Below are 18,734 nucleotides of genomic sequence, written 5' to 3'. Positions count from 1 at the left end.
TTCGATTAAATGGCGATTTTATAAATGTCATTTAATGACAGCCTTTATAAATGTCAGTTAATGACACTTAGGTACGTTGATCCCCCCATCGCTCATTAAATGACTGTGTCGGGTTTGTAAAATGTCAAAGGAGAAATTCCTGTTCTTGGTCAGGGATTTCCTTGGTTCGGTAATGAGCAAAAGCAGCCGAGACAAACCTAACAGAAGAAGACCCGAATACCCTATAAAACTGTAGCGACCAATACACTGCAGAAGAGGGTAAAAGGTGAAGTCGTCGACTTTCAATTTGTGTTTCCTTGTTGGTAATCAAAAAATGAAAAGTTTGTGTTAAACTTGTGTTTAACTATTCCTAAAAAAACTAAACAGTAACTTACTTCACCATTAATCCCAGTTTTTCGTGTTGTATATAATCCCGACAGTAGCTAATTTTTATAAATTAGCGCTAATTAGCGTTTAATTTAGCGTATAAAAACTAGCAAACTTACAAGTGAAGCTCCCTATAAAAGTTCAAACATTATAATAAGAATAGAATGTATACTCCCCTGTTTATACGAATACCGTGTTACAAACAAAAAGAATAGTAAACTTGTTACTGTGTTATAAGAGTACTTATAATTTGTGTTGTGGAGACTTGTAATGTTATATAAGCAGAGTTAAGTTGGACCCTTGGAGAGTATGTTATGTCTTCACACACACACCACACACACACACACACACACACACAACACACACACACACCACACACACCACACACACACACACACACCAACACACGAGCCATCTAGTATTTAGCTCGGGCCATGAAGCCTCACCTGCTGGTTTCCCGATCGGGCAATCTATTATGCCAGTATCATGCAGCTCGCGGATCCAGTAATGAGTGACCCGACAGTAAAACTAAACATATCTATAACTAGTTTAGATAGTTTGATAGGTAATTAAAATAGCTACGAGTGATATTCTAACCTGAAGTGTGTGTTTTGTCCGCTCACCGCTGCATGTGATCATGCAGAGCTGCGTGTCGACTCGTCAGCAGCAGCTGATCTCTCTCTCCCGTCAGATTAGACTTCACTCGCGTTTATGTCCATATCGATCAGATCCAGCTAGTTCTTGCTAATGATATGACTACCTGCTTATTAAAAGACACCTAAACAATAAGTGTCGCTATGCAACCGGGTGAGGCCACAAAGTATAGCGCAGCATTATGCATTTGTTTACATGCCCACCGGAACCCCGAGGCATTACCAACAGATCAACGCACAATCAACCCAGACAGGACATCTCTTTCTCCACATTACGTGTTAGACATTAGAATTGACTATTTTTGTCTGTCACATACTCTTCTTGTCTGTCACATACTCTTCTTGTCTGTCACATAAGTGGCGCAACTGAAGCGGTATTGCGCTAAAGGGAAAATATTTTGACCGAAGAGATTTAGATTTGCCGGCTAACGGGAACTCCGACGTCACCATGTTGTGTGCTTCGCGGATGCGCTCGGCTCCTCTCGACTGCTGCTCGGGTCTGCTCGGTCAGCTTCCGGATGAGGAAGCATTCATTCGACCAACTTACAGTAGATAACATTACAAACATTTTTAACAGGGGCCATAATAGTGTAAATAATGTTTGTTTTGGCAGTTACAACTGAATGTAATGTTTTCTACTTTTTTACATCTGGGAAGGCATTTGCCTTCATCAGATGGAAAGTGTCTTGACCAACAACTTAAGTATTTCTTATAGCTATGCAGGGCATGCAAGCGAGTAAACAAGAGCAAACAAAAATGAAATAATAAAAAATTGTACAATATAATTTTGTGGTGGTTCATCTTATAATTCAGTCTAGAGAATGCACCAGACAGCATCTACAGTAAGACCTGCAAAAATCTAAATTTTCTAGGGGGAGGCCCCCCAAACCCTTCGTGCCATTTCGCCCGCGCACATTTTTCAGGGCAATCTCTATTGGGTTCAGGGCCATCTGTAAATTAGCTTAGATGGCCCACAGGGCCATCTCCCAAAATCCTTAATGTCATGCACTGTAATGTTTATTTCCATGTGCTCCTTCTGTAGCCCCGCTACTACCCCACAGAAGATGTTCCCCGTAAACTGAGGAGCCACGGGAAGAAACCCTTCAGCCAGCACAAGAGGAAGCTGCGCAGCTCCATCACCCCAGGAACTGTCCTCATCCTGCTCACTGGCCGCCACCGTGGAAAGGTGAGAATCATTTCTCGCGGGTCTTCCCTTTCAATTTATTTTAATGTTCAGGGATTATCAGTAATGAGGACATTAACAACACAGGCCAAAAGTGCTAAGATTCTTCTAGTGTGTTAGGAAGCATACATATATTCTTTGTACGATCAAAGCCATGAAATATTATACATAAAGTAATGTTGAGATTACAGTCTGGTGTCGGGATTATTTTTTCTCTCTGCTTCAGGGCTAAAAGAGGGTAATTGGCCTGCATAAAAATGAACTGAATGGGTGAATTCTTTTTGAAATGACTGCTAGCCTAGCGTCATGTTTAATCATTTTCATGTTAAGTAATTGAACCTCGAAATCTTCTAAACCCAACGCTGCTCAACTCCTGGTTACAGCCTCAATAATGGAATTGGAGTGTAATGTTAAATTACTGAATTTGGAAATGCCATCTCTTTTCTATTTGTATGCCTCCTATTGCACAATATTTCACTGTACATCATTTTTATCAAGGCATTGGTGTGTTTTACTAATTGCATCAGAGGTGGACTTGTGCTTGTTGTTGTACTGTCACAAATGTAACTGTCTAGCAGTGGCAACATAATGGATGCTCGGTTCTCCCCAACGTACATTCTTATAAAGACGCATGTACAACCCACGTATCTATAGATATTGCCCCTCCAGAAAACAGCCCCATGTTATCGTGAATAAAAAATGAGTTTTCTGACAAGTGTGCATGATGCATCACTATAATCACATAACCTCAGGTCCACAGACATTGTCTTTAACTCCCACACTCAAATGATGCATGGGCAAGTTATGGAGGCATGCTAGTGTGCCCACACACACTTTGAGCAGTAGCTGACCTAAATAATGTTTCAGAAGTGAATATGACAGTCTTCCTGTTATAATTAGGAGTGTCAGATTTATTTTTCTCCATTCTCAAAACCATGGAATGGATGCAGCCATTTAACATGTCTTAACCAAATGGCACAAATGACTGTTTTCTTATAAGCTCACTAATTGAGCTGAATGGTGTTTAACTCCAGTACAAAAGGTTGATCCTAAAGAGACTTGATTTTTGTCTTTCAGCGTGTGGTGTTCCTGAAGCAGCTCTCAAGTGGTCTCCTGCTTGTCACTGGTAAGGATAAATGTTTTTGGTGCACTTGCTGTTACCTTCACATTTAAGCTCAGTGACATTAGAACAGCAATTATTTGGACATCTTTCTACTTTTCTTAACGTTGCTATTTTCCTTTTTGCGTGTGTAGGCCCTCTTGCGCTAAACAGAGTACCCCTGCGCAGGGCTCACCAGAAGTTCTCCATTGCCACCAACACCAAAGTTGACATCACTGGCATGAAGATCCCCAAAACTCTGAACGATGCCTACTTCAAGAAGAAGAAGCTGAGGAAGCCCCGCCACCAGGAGGGAGAGATCTTCGATACAGAGAAAGAGGTGAACTAACTGGGCTATTGTCTTTTAATGCCTTACTTTGAACATTTCAACAGGACTTTGCCTTCCACATTTTTACATCACTTACGGATTTCTTCTCCATGTCTCTGCAGAAGTACCAGCTGACCGAGCAGAGGAAAGAGGACCAGAAAGCGGTGGACGCTCAGCTCCTGCCCCTCATCAAGAAAGTACCTCAGCTCAAAGGATACCTTCGCTCTTCCTTCAGCCTGTCTAATGGAGTCTTTCCACACAAGCTGGTTTTCTAAATGTGTTGTAATAAACAGTACCACCATCTAATCATCTTTCCTGCCTCATTTGTGCTGAAGCTGAGTATGTAAAGTCAATGATGGAAGTTGTACTAAAAAGCCTGTGCTACAAATCCTGCATTTTTAAAGTAGATGATGGTTTTAAAACGAAGCACTCACCTCTAGTTGCATATGGATTATTTTTGATAATAGTAATTGACAGTAATTAAAATTAGTTTTAATGTTGTGCATTACAGCTAATGGTTAATTGCATAACTATGCCTGTATTTCATGAAGTGGGTATGAAAACCGATCTGCAAAACTAGTAATTTGATTAATCAACAGGTGGGAAGTAGTGTAGTACAAATACTTCATTACTTAAGTACATTTTTCTGGTATCAGTACTCCACTACTTATTTTTCGACGACTTTTTACACATACCTGTACTTTCTACTTACTTTTTCAATACTAGTTTGTTTAATTTGTTAGATGGTGTGATTAGTAATTGAGGGTCTATTTTTAACACTTGAATTCATAATTTCCTGGTTTTCAAAGGGACCAATGAAAACGTAATTGTCGTTGTTCAGCATCAAAACATTCATTAACAGACTTGTTTTAAAGTGAGGTCAGCTGCTATTTAAATCAGTTAGACTATCACAGTATTTTAAAACACTAGTATCTGAACTTCTTGAGTAAAGGATGTGAGTACTTTGCCATCTCTGGAATGTTCCCCTTTTTAAAATGGAGTGGGACATGGCATACAAATGAATTGAAATATATTTTTAAATACTTTAGTACAGTCAATTTAAAGAGTTTGAACATTCAAATGCGTTATATTTCACCAGGTTTATTCTGTTTTGTTCCCTTGCAATCAACCATAAATGAGCATCAGATATAGCCAAAGGTAATTGTTCTACTACAAAAGCTCTAAGAAGCTGGCATGACGAGTGACTTGTCTTTCAAATTATGGCGGAAAAATGTGAATTGCATATTTAGTCACTCCACTGTTCACTGCAAATATAGGATTTTATCCCACTTGTAATTTTATGCCTTTTGCTAATATTACCAATCTCCTGGTTCAGTTAGTGTATAATGAAGTGACCACACCAGACATTGGACCCAGACAGCTTAACAGCTACACTTTAATTAAAAAAATGACATGTCTAATGTAACAAGACAAAAATAAATACAAGTGTTTCATCTCTTTAACATGGCCACGTTTTTTTTTTATCCTCAAAAACAGAACAAAGTAGAAAGCAGCACAGAAAAAGGCAGCGGCCCCTTGCCAAGGAATGATAAGTGCCTTTGTCGAATCAGTCAGTACTGTATGTAGTATGGTCAGCTGATTTAGAGAAAATGCATTCTCTCAGCCCGACTTGAACAGCAGGATGGCGACTTGACCCAAGTAGAAGTAAATGAAATGCTTGGTCTCATGGGTCACGTAGCTGCCAAAGTTCCTCCCAACGATGCAGTGCCAGGTGGGGTTGTATTTCTTGTCAAACTCCTGTGAGGGGCGAAGAAATGTATTCATCAAACATTTGTGGTCCAACATGTTTGGAGGTCAAAACAAAATACATTATTAAATGCTTATATGGTGAAGTAATGTTTCTTATTTGTAGTTTCATATGCTATATCACAACAAACAAGTAATACATGTTTACGTATCAACAACTTTTTTGTAACTGGATATGGTTGATTTATTGTGAACAATGGGCCACGATCAAGACGCACACATTTCTTACTTAGAAATGTTAAACTTAAGTTGAATTTATAACTAATTTGTTTGATAAGCATCTTTTTTTTCCCTTTCAATGATCTTCTGGGTAAAAATGCATTTTATATTGCAAATTCCCAACATATAGAAGCTCAAAAGGTAATATTCCAGCGGTTTTGTATGACAATAAAAAGGTGTGGTCCTCCCTACTTTGATCAGGAATGTCACTATGGAGATACAAAATGTGGGCATGTTGGCTTCTGGAGAACAGACCATCCAAGAGGAACTTGTTTCCTCAGGAAGAGTGGAAACAATTACAAATACCAGGCTAGGGTGAAACGTGAATGATGCCCGGATGGGTTTTCCAGTGAGCGCAAATAGCTTAACGTCGCCACATTCCAGTTTCTTTTCGTTTGTGCATTTGAAATACTGTCTACTGCAAATATGCATCTCTTTATTAATGTAAATCAAATGTAGCCCTATAATTTAAAAAGCATATTTGTAATGCGTTAGATTCTCGTTTTGCTTAACAGACCTAAAATCCAAGATTTTAAATTGCCAACGACTGGTTTTGTTTTTTGAATTAAGTCCATTTCTTTGAAATACTACATGTTGCTCAAAAGTCAGCAGGTTAAAGATTAACTTTGTTTGAATCTACTTTAAGACTTTTAATGAATGGAAGATGCGTCAGCAGTAGTATTTACCTTCTTGATGTATGCAGCAATATCTTTCTCGATGTTGTACTTCTCCAGGGCTTGAGTGGCACACTCCACGGCGTCCTGCTGCATGTCCTCCGACATGTCGGCATTTTTGATCACTGCCTTTCTGTCAGACATGGTTGCCCTGGGAAACCAAAATACAGCGGAGGATTTATCATCTTCACGGGCGCATTGGCGCACACACACAATGCAAAAGACCCTGAGCATCCCAACAGTCCTTGTCATTGATTGACTGAAACGATACGGTATGGTTAACGTACTTGGTTGTCATCACCCAGTTAAGCAAAGAAAATAGTTTACGTTTGTCGGTGACGAGTTATCGTTACATAATAATTGACACATAATGTGAACTAGCCGTTTCTACAAGTGTTGCATAACAACTTCCATCAAGCTCAAAGGATGCGCGCGCTGCGTAGTTTCTATGGATACGCAAGACATTTTAGATTATCGTCTCAATTTTGTCCAAGGTTTAATCCAGGATCCTATTAAACTAAATGAAAGACCATTTTCCACTAACGTTACCTAACATTATAAAGCAGCGAAAGGGCAAGCCTCATTTGCCCTAACGTGCAGGATACCAGAAAAAGGCACATTTCTTATAATAACATAACGTTTGTGATAAATATGACTTATCCGAAGTAAGGTGTCATGGGGGTTTGCTAACAGACATCGAGACATGCATATTCAACGACGACGAGCCTTTCATTTGCTAACGGTTGCTATAACTAGCTACTCATTCATATTGCAAAAGGAAAAATAAACATCGTCTAACAGTCGGCACAGATTTAATCGTGTTGATAAAGATGAAAACTAAGTAAAGTACACATGCAGTCATTTAAAAATGTGAAATTGTTAAATGTACTTACTAGTCTCTCGTATAGTGTTGTCTAGTTTTAAAGAGATGACCGCTCCTGTTGTGACAACTCCCGCGAAGTGGTTGACAAAAAAGTAATGTGGGTGTGTAGCGGTAGAAGACTGCTGCCTTGCCATATCCTCATTGGCTGTTATTAATGCACAGGGCGCTGTCATTGGCTGGTACAGGCCAATGTCTCGGGTATTTCTGCTAGCATTTTATTTCAAACCATCATGCCTTGCGGCACGGTCGTTACCGCGGCAACCACTGTAAATAAATTGCTAATGCCAAAGATGCTAAATAACTTTCTTTTAAAACCAACACTCTGTTATTCTATGGTCCATGCCTCACTGATGGTAGGCACTAGGCAGGATATTTTAGTACTTAGTTTACAACCATGTTGTAAGTGAAGTTAAAGAAAATGTAGCCCTACTCAATGTGAAACATTTTTGTTGGAAGAAGCAACATATTTATTTCTAACTGGAAAGGTAAACTTATTGGTTCAATACATGACTTATGCTTGTATCCTTATGCCATAGCGCGGGTACAAGTTACATTTAGATAAAGGCATAAAACATTTACAAAATCACAAAATTACCTTTTTTCAGCTTTTATTAGTCATGGCGCTGGTCATAGCTACAGTGTAGTTGTGGCGATGAAAATCTTAGGCCACAGGCTCCACCAACAGTGCAACACAATACAGCAGTGTGTGCAAAAAAGATTAATAATGACCAATCCAGTATGTCATGGCAGAGTTTCATAAAAAAGGATAAAACATTGAATACATATTTATAAATGATAGTATGCAACATAACAAGTTGCGGTTCAGTTTTTCTTTAAAAATAAAATCCTAGTAGTAGCCTACTGTAGGCTATGTCTTTTTCAAAAAGACTCAAAATCCAATCATTGTTTTAGTACACTGGACAAATATGAACTTTTTATTGTACCAACTATTTTTACAAGAATATTTTAAGGATAATTTAACATGTGTGTTAAAAAGTGTAATTTCTATTTCAATACATTCCATATCTATCCATATTAAGACCACTCCTTTTTATTTGGATTTGAGTTCACCTTCTATTTAATGCGAATGTAAAAATTAGTTTGTTTCCCCTTAATTTCTTTAAAAGCTTACATGTCATGTGACCAAGTGACTTCAACTCCATACCATTTATTAATTCACTGGAGAACACACACACACCTTTTAGTCCACCCTGGGTTAAATATTATTTTTAGCGATATTCAGCACTATTTTCTTTTGATTAGCCTTATTACTATACTGAATTCACGGGAGACACATCTGTTTATTGGACTTAGTTCATTTAGGCAAACCTTTATATTTCTTTCAACACCTTCTATGTCATGTGACCCGATGATCCCAAATAATATCAGACCAGATATTATGACTACACTTGACAAAAAGACACATACAGTTTTCCATGGTTTTATTTTGTTAAATATCTTTTTAGAAAAGGTTACAATCCTCCCCATAAAGAAAACTAAACAGAGTCCATATCCTAATATTTAAGTTTTGCAATACAGATTCAAGTCTGTATCACCAAGGTTCATGGTAGCAGTATTTCAGTTGAATAACTGTATTACTTTTATACTTTCTAAATGCCACCCATATAAGCACAATAATATCATATAAGTAAAAATGTTCACACAACCAAATGCAAGAGAAACAAATCTACCATAGTAACATTCACACATCAATCAACAACTGGAACACATCTCAACACATTGATGATCTTTTTGTTCCAACATGGAGCCCCTTAACCACAAATCACATTTGCCTTATTGCATTCTTTACTTCCGTTTCATCAGTTTGCCCAAATTGGAAAATAAATACTCACAAGTTTAAAAACAGGGATTCTTGAATGTCCATGGTGATTGAGATAAGAAAGAAAAAAAGATTGACATAAAGTAAGAACAACCGCAGTACCGCTATGGTGTCTGAATGTGTAACAGTTATAAAAACATGTTTGCACAACAAAGCGTTAAAGGGTGCTATATAAAAAGTGAAATGTATATGCGTTGTAAAAAATAAAATTACTGTTGAGAGCATGATTTAAAAAAGGAGCCCAATAAGTCTTTACAAAGATACGCTATGGGAAAATCAAACAAAAAATAAATCTAAATTATAATTTTGTTTTGCAAGAAGTGTATGCATTTGGGTTGAAAAGTCATTAAAAGGGGATGATTCGTTTTCAGTTGTTATTTTTTTCAGAACATAGTTGTACGGTATACTAACATATACAGTGTACACATGCTTCCGATCTTGTTTATAGGAAAGCTGTAGTTTCCAATGCAGATGTACAGTATCTGTAAACTTCACTGGCTGCGCTCACTTGGCTCTTTGTATTTGTAGTGGATGTATTCAAAGATGTCTCTCTCACTATCCACCATCAGAGGCTCCCCTGCCACACCTACAACAGATAGAGAGAGGAAAATAGCTGATAGTTAGAGCATGAATCATTGATTACGGATTGATGCTAGAAGAACCACATGGCTGACAGAGTGAGCAGGGTCATATGTCACATTGGACTGAGACTCACCAGTGACTCCAACAGGCCGTATGGTGTACTCATTGAGAGTGAAGCCTTTCTCCAGAGCATGAGTTCTCATGTTTTTATTGAAGATATCACTTCCAGTGAAATACAGAACTCCACAGTAGTACTGGTCCTTGGGAATTAACCTTGGGGAAATGGAGAACAATCAGTCAGGGAGCAGTAGAGACAGAGAAAGTAGTACAGAAAGCTGCTTCTTTACTTGGTATATTCTTCTGTACTGGGCCTCTTGAGTATTGTTGTACGTAGAGGCAATGTTTTCATTGGAAAATAATTAGAGATGCAGCAATTGCATTTCCTGATTTCTTAAAAGCCTGACCGTACCTTTCCAATTTGTCTTTCTTTCTAAGAACTATATTTAACAGCATACATAAATATTTCTGTACCTTATTTTCAATATTGACTTGTAAGGTTCATGCATATCATAGGAGAATAAAGGAAAAGTATTATAGTTTATTTTGTAAATAATTCAGTTTTATTTAGAACACTATCCATCTGCTCTCTATTTCTTAATGAAATCATAATTGTTTTTATACAGAAAGTACAAGGCCACTATTAATTATATATCCAAAACATCAATACAAAAGTATTTCAAAATCAGTATTTAACAATAATGTAAATGTGTGTGGCTGTGATTGTAATGTCTGTGCTGCTACGTGTGTGACATAAGACCATCATGCAGTACATGTGTGTAAGTGTGAGATATAATATCGGATCGACCGGACAGTTTCCTCGAGAGGCCCATTCATTGGTGCATCCCTAAAGAGGATAGATATGAGCAATATAAAGAAGGGCACCTGATATCAATACGCCTGTGAAGGTATTCTTCCTCATCCTCTACGCTCTTCTGAAGCTGGCTGACTCCCTAGAAAACAAAATCCAGCACATTGTGACCACAGTGATGTTCTTTATGCACTGGGAACTGACTGTGTTACACATCGATCACACATACAGCTGAGCACCAGAGAGATAATAACTACAAGCCTCACCATGTACTTGGTGTCTCCTTTGGACATATTGTCAGTCACAAACCCAATGGACTCGAAATGTTCCACCACGACATGAAGGAGCTTAGGCTGTAAAAGAAGATAAATCCAACAAAATAAATTGTTAAAAGATGACAAAAGTCAAACCGCAGTTAATCTTAATATCGACGGTATACTGATTTTGAACGAGATACCCAAGAGAAGAGTCTTACCTGCTTCTCAGTCTCAGAGGTGTAGTCTGGGTGGGTCAGCAAAATATCAATATCACCACTCGATGCTGCACCTGGAAATTATGAACATGTGAATCAATAGCTTGAATAATGGAGTTTGAACTACTATTAACTTAAATTCAACTTGAAGGGAAAGTTGTACCTCTCCTGTAGCTTCCACAGATCGTCCCAATATATTCTGTGTCGACCTTCTTCAACTCTTCATGAATAAAAGTCTAAACAAAACACACGGTTTAAGAAAACTCTCAATAAAATGTAATAGAAGATAACAAAAACTTTAAAACTTCAACTACCTCCATCTGCTCCATTTCAGAACGTGGAATCCTTTTCTCAAATTCTTCGAAGTACCTGAAAGCAGCAAAAATAATTCATGAAACAGCTGGAGTGATACTAGAGAAAGACTTTAATATATTTGATTATTTGGGTTTTAATGAATGTATTTACACATTTACAGACAACATCCAGCCAAACTTACCTGAGTCCAATCTGTTGATGATGGTTTAGCTTGTGCTCGATCTTTTTCAGATCTAAGAATACAACAAGAAACAGAAAAAAGCCTTGCTCGATTATAAATCACACCAAAGCTAAATGTACATTGTGCACATGTGTTGAGATTGGTATATTGTACATCATATAAAATGTTCAGCCATTTCTACCAAAATGTTTTTTTAAATTATAATAAACAGACCTTCTAACGTCTTCACCCCTTCTTCAAAGAACTTCCTGGCAGCAGCAGGGCTGAAGTCAGAACAAGGAGATGCATTTGGTAACATGAAGCATTATATTAAAACTATATCAGTATTAAAATCCTAAACATTCCTGCATCACTCCGGAGTGGCTGCTGAACTGGTGCATTTCAGTTTGAATATCCAATTAATAAATATTTGATTTAGATGATTTCCAATGACATACCCAATTCCAGTCACTCTGGTGAGGAAATTAATGGAAGAGCTGGTGTCATCGGTACGAATCTAGAGGAAAAAATAGTTATCAGTCTGTGCAATACATTTAAAGTTAGCTATTTTATACGCATACTCTTACAATGCAGCATTATTCAGACATTACCACGTGACTGTGTATTAAATATAACACTAACCTTTTCCAGTTTCCGTAGCGTGCCAGTTTGCAGGAACTCATCAATCTTTTCTGATATTTTAGCTCCAACACCTTCCTGTTGAAATGTAAAAATAAAAAATAAAATTGAGAGAGCTGAATAGAGCTATTTGCAGCAGTTATGTAAGATGTAGTACTATTGACAAACAAAGGCTGCAGCAGAGCGCTCTACATGTCCCCGGAAACAAGAGCAGAGTAGTGCTAGAGAAGACACACAGTGATGGAGTCCTTTCCAGTTTCCAGGCAGCATTACATGAAATACACCATCAGAAAAGCAGAAATAACATCAAGTCAGCTTCCCTGTTCAATACAAAGATGGATAATAATAAATGAATCCAAGAAATAGGAAATGTTATGAATTCACTATGAGAACCAGTATATTTGCACCATCTTCCACTACAACTAGTAAAAATGACAACCTTCTAAAAAGTAGTATTTATTGTAGGACTGGACTCTGCATTGCGGTGTCGAGGTTTGTTATTGTTAAACAAAATGTGCCTCTTGATCATTGTCAACAGTTCACATTTTTCAAACATTCACTGATGTGTTTTTAAGGAAACCAAATCCAGAGCACATACCAGTTTCTTGGCCTCTTCGCCATTTCTGATTTTGTTAGGGTACTTAGAAATGGTTGATGCTGCTTTCCTAGACAGGGAAAAAGCAAAAGGATTAATATAAAATAGAACATGATAAGGACTTTAAAGAAGCAAATCATTTGTTGATAAAAAGCTGCCTTTGAATACCAAATCACAATTAATATTCAATTACTTTTCCCATATAACATTATATATATTATTCACTCATTTGCCAGGCTAAAACATAACAACAAACCCTACCTCTATGAATGTTAAAACATTGAAATGTATTCATATATGTTTTACTTCATGGTTATTTTGGAGGATGTAGTTTGTAGTGTGCATAATTGTACATGAATTAAGTGAATTAAACAACTCTAAAATCGTTTCTGTAAATTGATTGTTTCTTAAACTGGCAGTTTGATTTATGCTCTATATGCATCTGATATTGATGTATTTGTTTTGTTAAGATGCCTTGTTGTATTTCAGGCATCTTATCAAAGCACTTTCACTGCTGAAGCTTCAGACCTTACCTGTAAGCGTTGGACTTGTGTATTGCCCTGTTCACGTTTTTCTCATAATTGGCCAGCTCTGAAATGACAAGAGAGACATCGAATGGTTTTTATATTTACCTCTTACCTCTGAAGTGTATTGAAACTATGTTCACAATGTGTTTTATTCCCTCAACCCAGCTGAAGGCAGGAAGCCTTTAAATGACAACACGGTGACTATCAGCGTCAGAGCTGACAAAACTCAGATTTTAGGTCGAAGCAAACTATATATGATAAACACGACACACAAACCACATAATTTAGCACATTTGTTTTACAAATATTTACTTCTAGTGCAAAGTATTTTTAGTTGTACTTAAAAACTAAACCCTGGTGCTATGCTAGCTATTGTTAGCCAAACTCAACCGTCCCTTCCATTCACGTACCGACAAGAAAGTCTGTAATTCCCTCATTTGGGGATTCCTGTGGCGCTTTCCTTTTGCTCATTGTTGCTTTGACAAGCTCTCAGATGTCTGCTGTAAGACTTAAAGGTCTTATATTAATGCACGAAGTCTAAACCTCTTTAATCTTTGCACGATTCTAACTAGCACACTAGCTAGCTCAAGCCGAACAATGACCGAAGTACGCACAGGGGGCGGGGCGTGCGTCAACACGTCATACATACTCAGCGGTTTCCTTTTTTACGGCACTTTTTAATTTCATAAAACGATATACCGTAACGTAAGTAGAAGACAGAAACACGTGTATTGGATAAAATTAACGTCTTCAATGGTATTCCAAGTTTGTGTACAATACTTTAAATTATTAAGGACATATATTTACTAATAAAGATATTCTTTCTACAATGTGATCACTGAGTTGTGTCATCATGACAGTTTTACAGAACCAATCTGGAGTTCATCCAATCCGGATAAACAGAGAAATAATTACTTCTTTAGCCGTCTGCAACATCTTCAGCATTAAAAGCCAAACATAATATTAAGAAGTGTTTTTTTATATATATACACTTCCCAAAATATTAATTATTACAAACCTACAATCAGTTTTACACAAAAAGAAAAACACATCCAACAAGGTTTTACCAAAGGAACAGTTTTTAATGTACAGTTTACATTGCATCTGGTAGGTTAAAAATGCATATTTTGTAGTAGCATGTAAATTGTTTTTTAAGTAACTGATTATCAGTAGCCTCAATGGTTGACCTTATGGAATAATCACTCGTATTATAGAAATGAAAATTGCTAACGTATAAATAATCATGAATTCTACAAGTTCAGCATTATTTTACATGATGCTTAATGAAGCAGCACATATACAGGACCTTCTCCAGATTCTAAATTGTTAGGAATCTATTTTCACATAAACTTTGTCCCTGGAGAATATTTGTATGGCTTCCTCAATTTCAGAAAGCCTAGAATCCAGATGAGCCCGACGTGAGCGAATACTCAGATTGTCAGCTTTGAGAGGGAATGACAACAGCTCCGTCACCAGTGAGCGATGGGCTGAGGAAACAAAATCAATACAATTAGAAGAGCAAATACTCACTACCCATGTCGTAGCTTAAGTTGTGTTGATATCATTAATACAAGGGCAGAAATAAAGAACAACAGAGACATACTCTCTTTGAGGGACTTCAGTGTCTCCTGTCTCTTATTTTCAGGCATCAGCGTGTGACCAGTCGGGGCTGTAGGATCAGGGGCGTTCCTCCTCTTCTCTTCCTCCTCTATTTGCCACCTCTCCTTCCTTTCCTCCAGACTGAATGTGTGTCAATGAGAGTGATAACAGGAATGAGTAACAGGGTGTCATCCTAAAATATAAGTTGACAGAGATCAACTTATATTTTATTACATTTTGTCAGAAATAGTGACTCACTCACCAGATATATTATCACAAAGGTTTATAGCGCAATATGCACAATATAACTATCAAACACGACAAACAATAGAAGGAAGGTTTGTATTACCCAAATCTAAATCAAATATGGGACAGAAAACAGTCATGTACAGAGCCATGATCAGCTGGAACTCTTTACCGGTTCACATCATTCAGGAAAATTCTCAAGTACATTTCAAAAGGTTGTTAAAAAATATTCAAGTATTATAAAGTAAATTTGAACTGTGCCTGTGGCTATGTATGCATATATTATTATTATGTACACTTATTTGTATTTGCTTTTGTTTGGCCTTAGGATGGCGATAATTGGATGACCATTTTAGTTTTCACTTCATACAGCACTGTAAATTGCATGAAATGATGAGCTGTTTTGTTTTGTTTTAATTTTGTTGTATGTATGTTTATTTATGTTTTGAGTGTGTGAGGACCCCAGGAAGAATAGCCAATGCTCATGCTAGTGTTAATGGGGATCCTAATAAAGACACAAGACAAAGACAAACATGGTTGCTTGCTGGGAAGAGTCATAGGTTTTTAACATATACTTTTTTTTAATAGAAAAAGCATTTAAATCCTATAAGAAGTTGTATGTCCTGTGAATCCAAGAAGTTCCCAAGAATATATTCAGTTAAAATAGAAGATTTGATGTGAATACTCACTATTGAGGCACCTGTCCCTTAACTGCCATGGGCACAGGCTTATCTCTAAGGTTGGTCAATGACTGGGATCGACGCATCCCAGTTTTTCCTGCAGAACGGGCATTATGTTTTACGAAGTCTATCGTCTGGCCTTGCACCTGTAACTGTATCCATAAACAGAAATATAAAGAATTTAAAAAAGAGGAATTTTTTTTCCTTTATAAATACTCTCTGAACTGAATAAACACTTATTTTCACTTCTCACTTGCAAGTCGTGGTCCTGTATGGAGTTGCAGGAGGTCCGCTGTTGCAAAGTTACAGCAGAGTTTTTAGAGCGTGGTCTTGGTGGAGCAGTAGAATGGGCCTTCAGAAAGTTTTGACACTGTGGTTTAGAAGTTGGACTAGAAACCTGCAAGGAGGAGACTTGATTAAAAGGGATCAAGAGGACATATTTATAACCTAAGAATGTGCAATACTCCCTACCTGTAGTTGGACCATCACCCTGGATGGGACGTTCTCGTATTTGGAGGAGGTCCAAAGAGCTTTGACTGGAGCTGGACGAGACAGTGCCCTCTCGGACTCCTGCTCTTTGCAGCGCCTCTGAATCTCCCTAAGCCGACGCACATTCTCTTTACCAAAGTCATGTACTCGCGGTTCTGAGAGTGAAGAATCACAAACGTTTTTTCAATATCTTTTTCATTTTCGGATCAAGCAAGTGTTTAATCAAACTACCTTACTTGCTTTAACAACTCAAAAATTAAAAAGGGAAAACTAAAATAATAAGATACACGTATACCACAAGAAAAAATAGAACCACTCTTTTTCAGCAAAGACAAAAAAACAAACAATTGCACTTACTCTGTTTGGGAACAGGGCTGATAGAGACACCCCCTAGTTTGAGTAGTTCCCCAACTACCCCTCTCTGTCCGCGTTCAAGAATATGGGTGGCATTAGGGCCGATACGGGGAGGATGTGATGGGGTACGGGCACTATAGCAGCGAGGGTACAACACAGGATCTGGAGCGAGCGGCCCTGAGAGGAGGGCCACATTCCCAATGTCGTTTCCCTCTAAACGGCCACGTGCTGGAGAAAGAAAGGAAAACTGAACAAGGTCACTTGAGGCTCATGACTGGTTGATAAACAATGAGTTATCAAATATGAACAGAAATTTACTCTTTAATAGCAGTTTCCTGCATATGATTTTTGTGTATCATTTATTTAACGTATCATTTATTTAACGTAAAACACACTCATGGATGTCAAAAGACTAACTCAAATTGAACTGAAATTCCCAATGGAAACAACAGTTGGAGTTAGTCTTTAGCTAATAGATATTATTTACTGCCCAAATTCATTGGAAAATAAAAAGACTGTTAAAGGGGGTTTAATATAGCAGAGCCCAGAGGCTTCATCTAACCTGAAGCAGGTCGCTTGTAGTACTGTGGAAACAGAGAAGGATCTGGGGGGATTGGCCCAGATATCGATGAAGGTCCTTCACACATCTGAAGCTGCACATTTTACAAAAAAAGGAGATGAAAACAGTTAAAGTTACAGTATCAGCTGAGCAGAAACAGCACCTAACAGAATCGCAAGGGCCTGCAAAGAGAAGTATTTTTGTCTGAACATAAAGTGAGCAGTGGTTTGCCCTGGCTAAAGAGTATTTACACCAGAGGCTGAAAGAATAATGTTAGGACACTGATAAAGGATCCCAAACACAACAAAAAAACTATTCTCGTTTGAGGTTGGGGAAAAGTTACTGGACATATCCAGGCCAGCACTGAGAGGCTAAGGAAATATTTTACTTAATGACAAGCTAGATAAGTAACTAATTAATTACCTCTGCACTACAGGTGGTGTAATAGCAGCAATTTTTCTAGCGATATATATATCCTAGAAGATGATAAAATCATACTATGACTAACTATACAGAATTGTCGTTTATATGTTAATCAATAGTTAGTCAGTATGAGAGTGAATGAATGAATGAACAAATCAATGAGTCGTTCTTGATATTATAGTAATCAAAATGTAGTTCATCAAGAGTTAGATTGCTTTCTAACGTTAAGTTGCCTAAACGCTGTCTAAATAAAGCTAATGTTATCTTAATTAGCTAGCGCTAGCCTATTGTAAAGTTAGCTAATCAACACGATCCACTTCGACGTATTCCTCCTCAGAAATGATTTAAGATAAACGTCACTAACAAATATTGGAATTCTTTACGTTGACCAAAGAACTGGAACGGGTTGCGATGCATTAGAATAGTCAAGACAGTTTGTTTACCTTTATTTGTACTGTTGTTTATCACTAAGGATTTTGTTCAGACAGAGCGATGACGCCGAGGTATCAACACTTGTTTCAATTCTCTTCCCCATGACAACGGGGCAGTTGTACATAGAACTAGACCTAATAGAAAAGAGCGGTTTCCTCTGGGCTGCTAAAATACTATTCGAGTCCCACTTTTATCAAACACAATATAAATTCAAACCAATTTTAAATTAAAAACCTGTAAATGTATAGGTTGTTGGGATTTTATCAGAAATATGACACGTTCAATGCAGAAGAATTATAACAACAACAACAATAATAACAACAACAACAACAACATACAACTATGTTTCGCCAAAGCGGACTTTTTTGGTGAGGTTCTATAAAGGGATTGCTGATAACTGTATCAATAATAATGACACCTTGAACGAATATGCAACTTGCACCTCAAAAGGTAATTCGTTTTGATAAACCACAGCCTGCGTGTGCTCACCTGCAGTTTTAAGTTCTAGCAGGTATATTTCTAGTGTGATCCTGCTGGGGCGTGTGTAAGTGTAAATACTGATACCCTGAGCATTGCCTTACAGGTTCACATTAAAAACAAATCTAATTTAGTAATCTACGACCGCAATGCTTATTGTTCTAATCTAAACTAGTGTAACCTAAACTGAAATGTTACTATATGATTGGGTACACTACACAGGAGGCAGCATACTACACTGCACTAATATTTAGGTACGCCTGACAGATTTATCTCAGGGCTAAAACACCCTATTCTAAAACACT

At 37.5% G+C, this 18,734-nt stretch overlaps 4 protein-coding genes across 5 annotated transcripts; 1 reads left to right on the top strand and 3 right to left on the bottom strand.

The window, feature by feature from the left end:
* Positions 1–121: 121 nt before the first annotated feature.
* On the top strand, positions 122–3,935 carry rpl6 (ribosomal protein L6). Its single transcript, XM_010784241.1, has 5 exons — positions 122–148; positions 2,062–2,205; positions 3,280–3,328; positions 3,457–3,641; positions 3,752–3,935. The coding sequence occupies exons 1-5, from the start codon at positions 122–124 to the stop codon at positions 3,902–3,904; spliced, it is 558 nt and encodes a 185-aa protein (XP_010782543.1). The 3' UTR covers positions 3,905–3,935.
* A 1,057-nt stretch (positions 3,936–4,992) lies between these two features.
* On the bottom strand, positions 4,993–7,288 carry dynll1 (dynein, light chain, LC8-type 1). The gene is made up of 3 exons (XM_010784220.1): positions 7,183–7,288; positions 6,302–6,440; positions 4,993–5,387 (listed from the first exon to the last, which is right to left on the bottom strand). The coding sequence occupies exons 2-3, from the start codon at positions 6,431–6,433 to the stop codon at positions 5,250–5,252; spliced, it is 270 nt and encodes an 89-aa protein (XP_010782522.1). The 5' UTR covers positions 6,434–6,440; positions 7,183–7,288; the 3' UTR covers positions 4,993–5,249.
* Positions 7,289–8,599: 1,311 nt separating this feature from the next.
* polb (polymerase (DNA directed), beta) lies at positions 8,600–13,783 on the bottom strand. The gene is made up of 14 exons (XM_010784219.1): positions 13,581–13,783; positions 13,177–13,234; positions 12,647–12,713; positions 12,052–12,126; positions 11,868–11,926; positions 11,644–11,693; positions 11,431–11,482; positions 11,249–11,303; positions 11,098–11,170; positions 10,938–11,008; positions 10,729–10,815; positions 10,537–10,604; positions 9,728–9,867; positions 8,600–9,598 (listed from the first exon to the last, which is right to left on the bottom strand). Exons 1-14 carry the CDS (start codon positions 13,639–13,641, stop codon positions 9,504–9,506), a joined length of 1,011 nt encoding a protein of 336 aa, XP_010782521.1. The 5' UTR covers positions 13,642–13,783; the 3' UTR covers positions 8,600–9,503.
* Positions 13,784–14,482: 699 nt separating this feature from the next.
* On the bottom strand, positions 14,483–18,045 carry enkd1 (enkurin domain containing 1). 2 transcript variants are annotated; one of them, XM_010784217.1, is made up of 8 exons: positions 17,964–18,045; positions 17,101–17,191; positions 16,542–16,766; positions 16,167–16,339; positions 15,949–16,092; positions 15,705–15,853; positions 14,774–14,910; positions 14,483–14,657 (listed from the first exon to the last, which is right to left on the bottom strand). In XM_010784217.1, exons 2-8 carry the CDS (start codon positions 17,183–17,185, stop codon positions 14,497–14,499), a joined length of 1,074 nt encoding a protein of 357 aa, XP_010782519.1. In that variant the 5' UTR covers positions 17,186–17,191; positions 17,964–18,045; the 3' UTR covers positions 14,483–14,496. The 2 variants fall into 2 exon arrangements, with proteins under 2 accessions (XP_010782519.1, XP_010782520.1); XM_010784218.1 differs by having other exon boundaries at positions 15,705–15,847.
* Between the last annotated feature and the right edge of the window lie 689 nt (positions 18,046–18,734).

This window comes from Notothenia coriiceps, unplaced genomic scaffold (assembly GCF_000735185.1).
Source record: "Notothenia coriiceps isolate Sejong01 unplaced genomic scaffold, NC01 NC01_scaffold00026228, whole genome shotgun sequence".
Lineage (NCBI taxonomy): Eukaryota > Metazoa > Chordata > Actinopteri > Perciformes > Nototheniidae > Notothenia > Notothenia coriiceps.
Note: the sequence above shows the minus strand (reverse complement) of the source record. Positions and strands in the feature narration are given on the sequence as shown.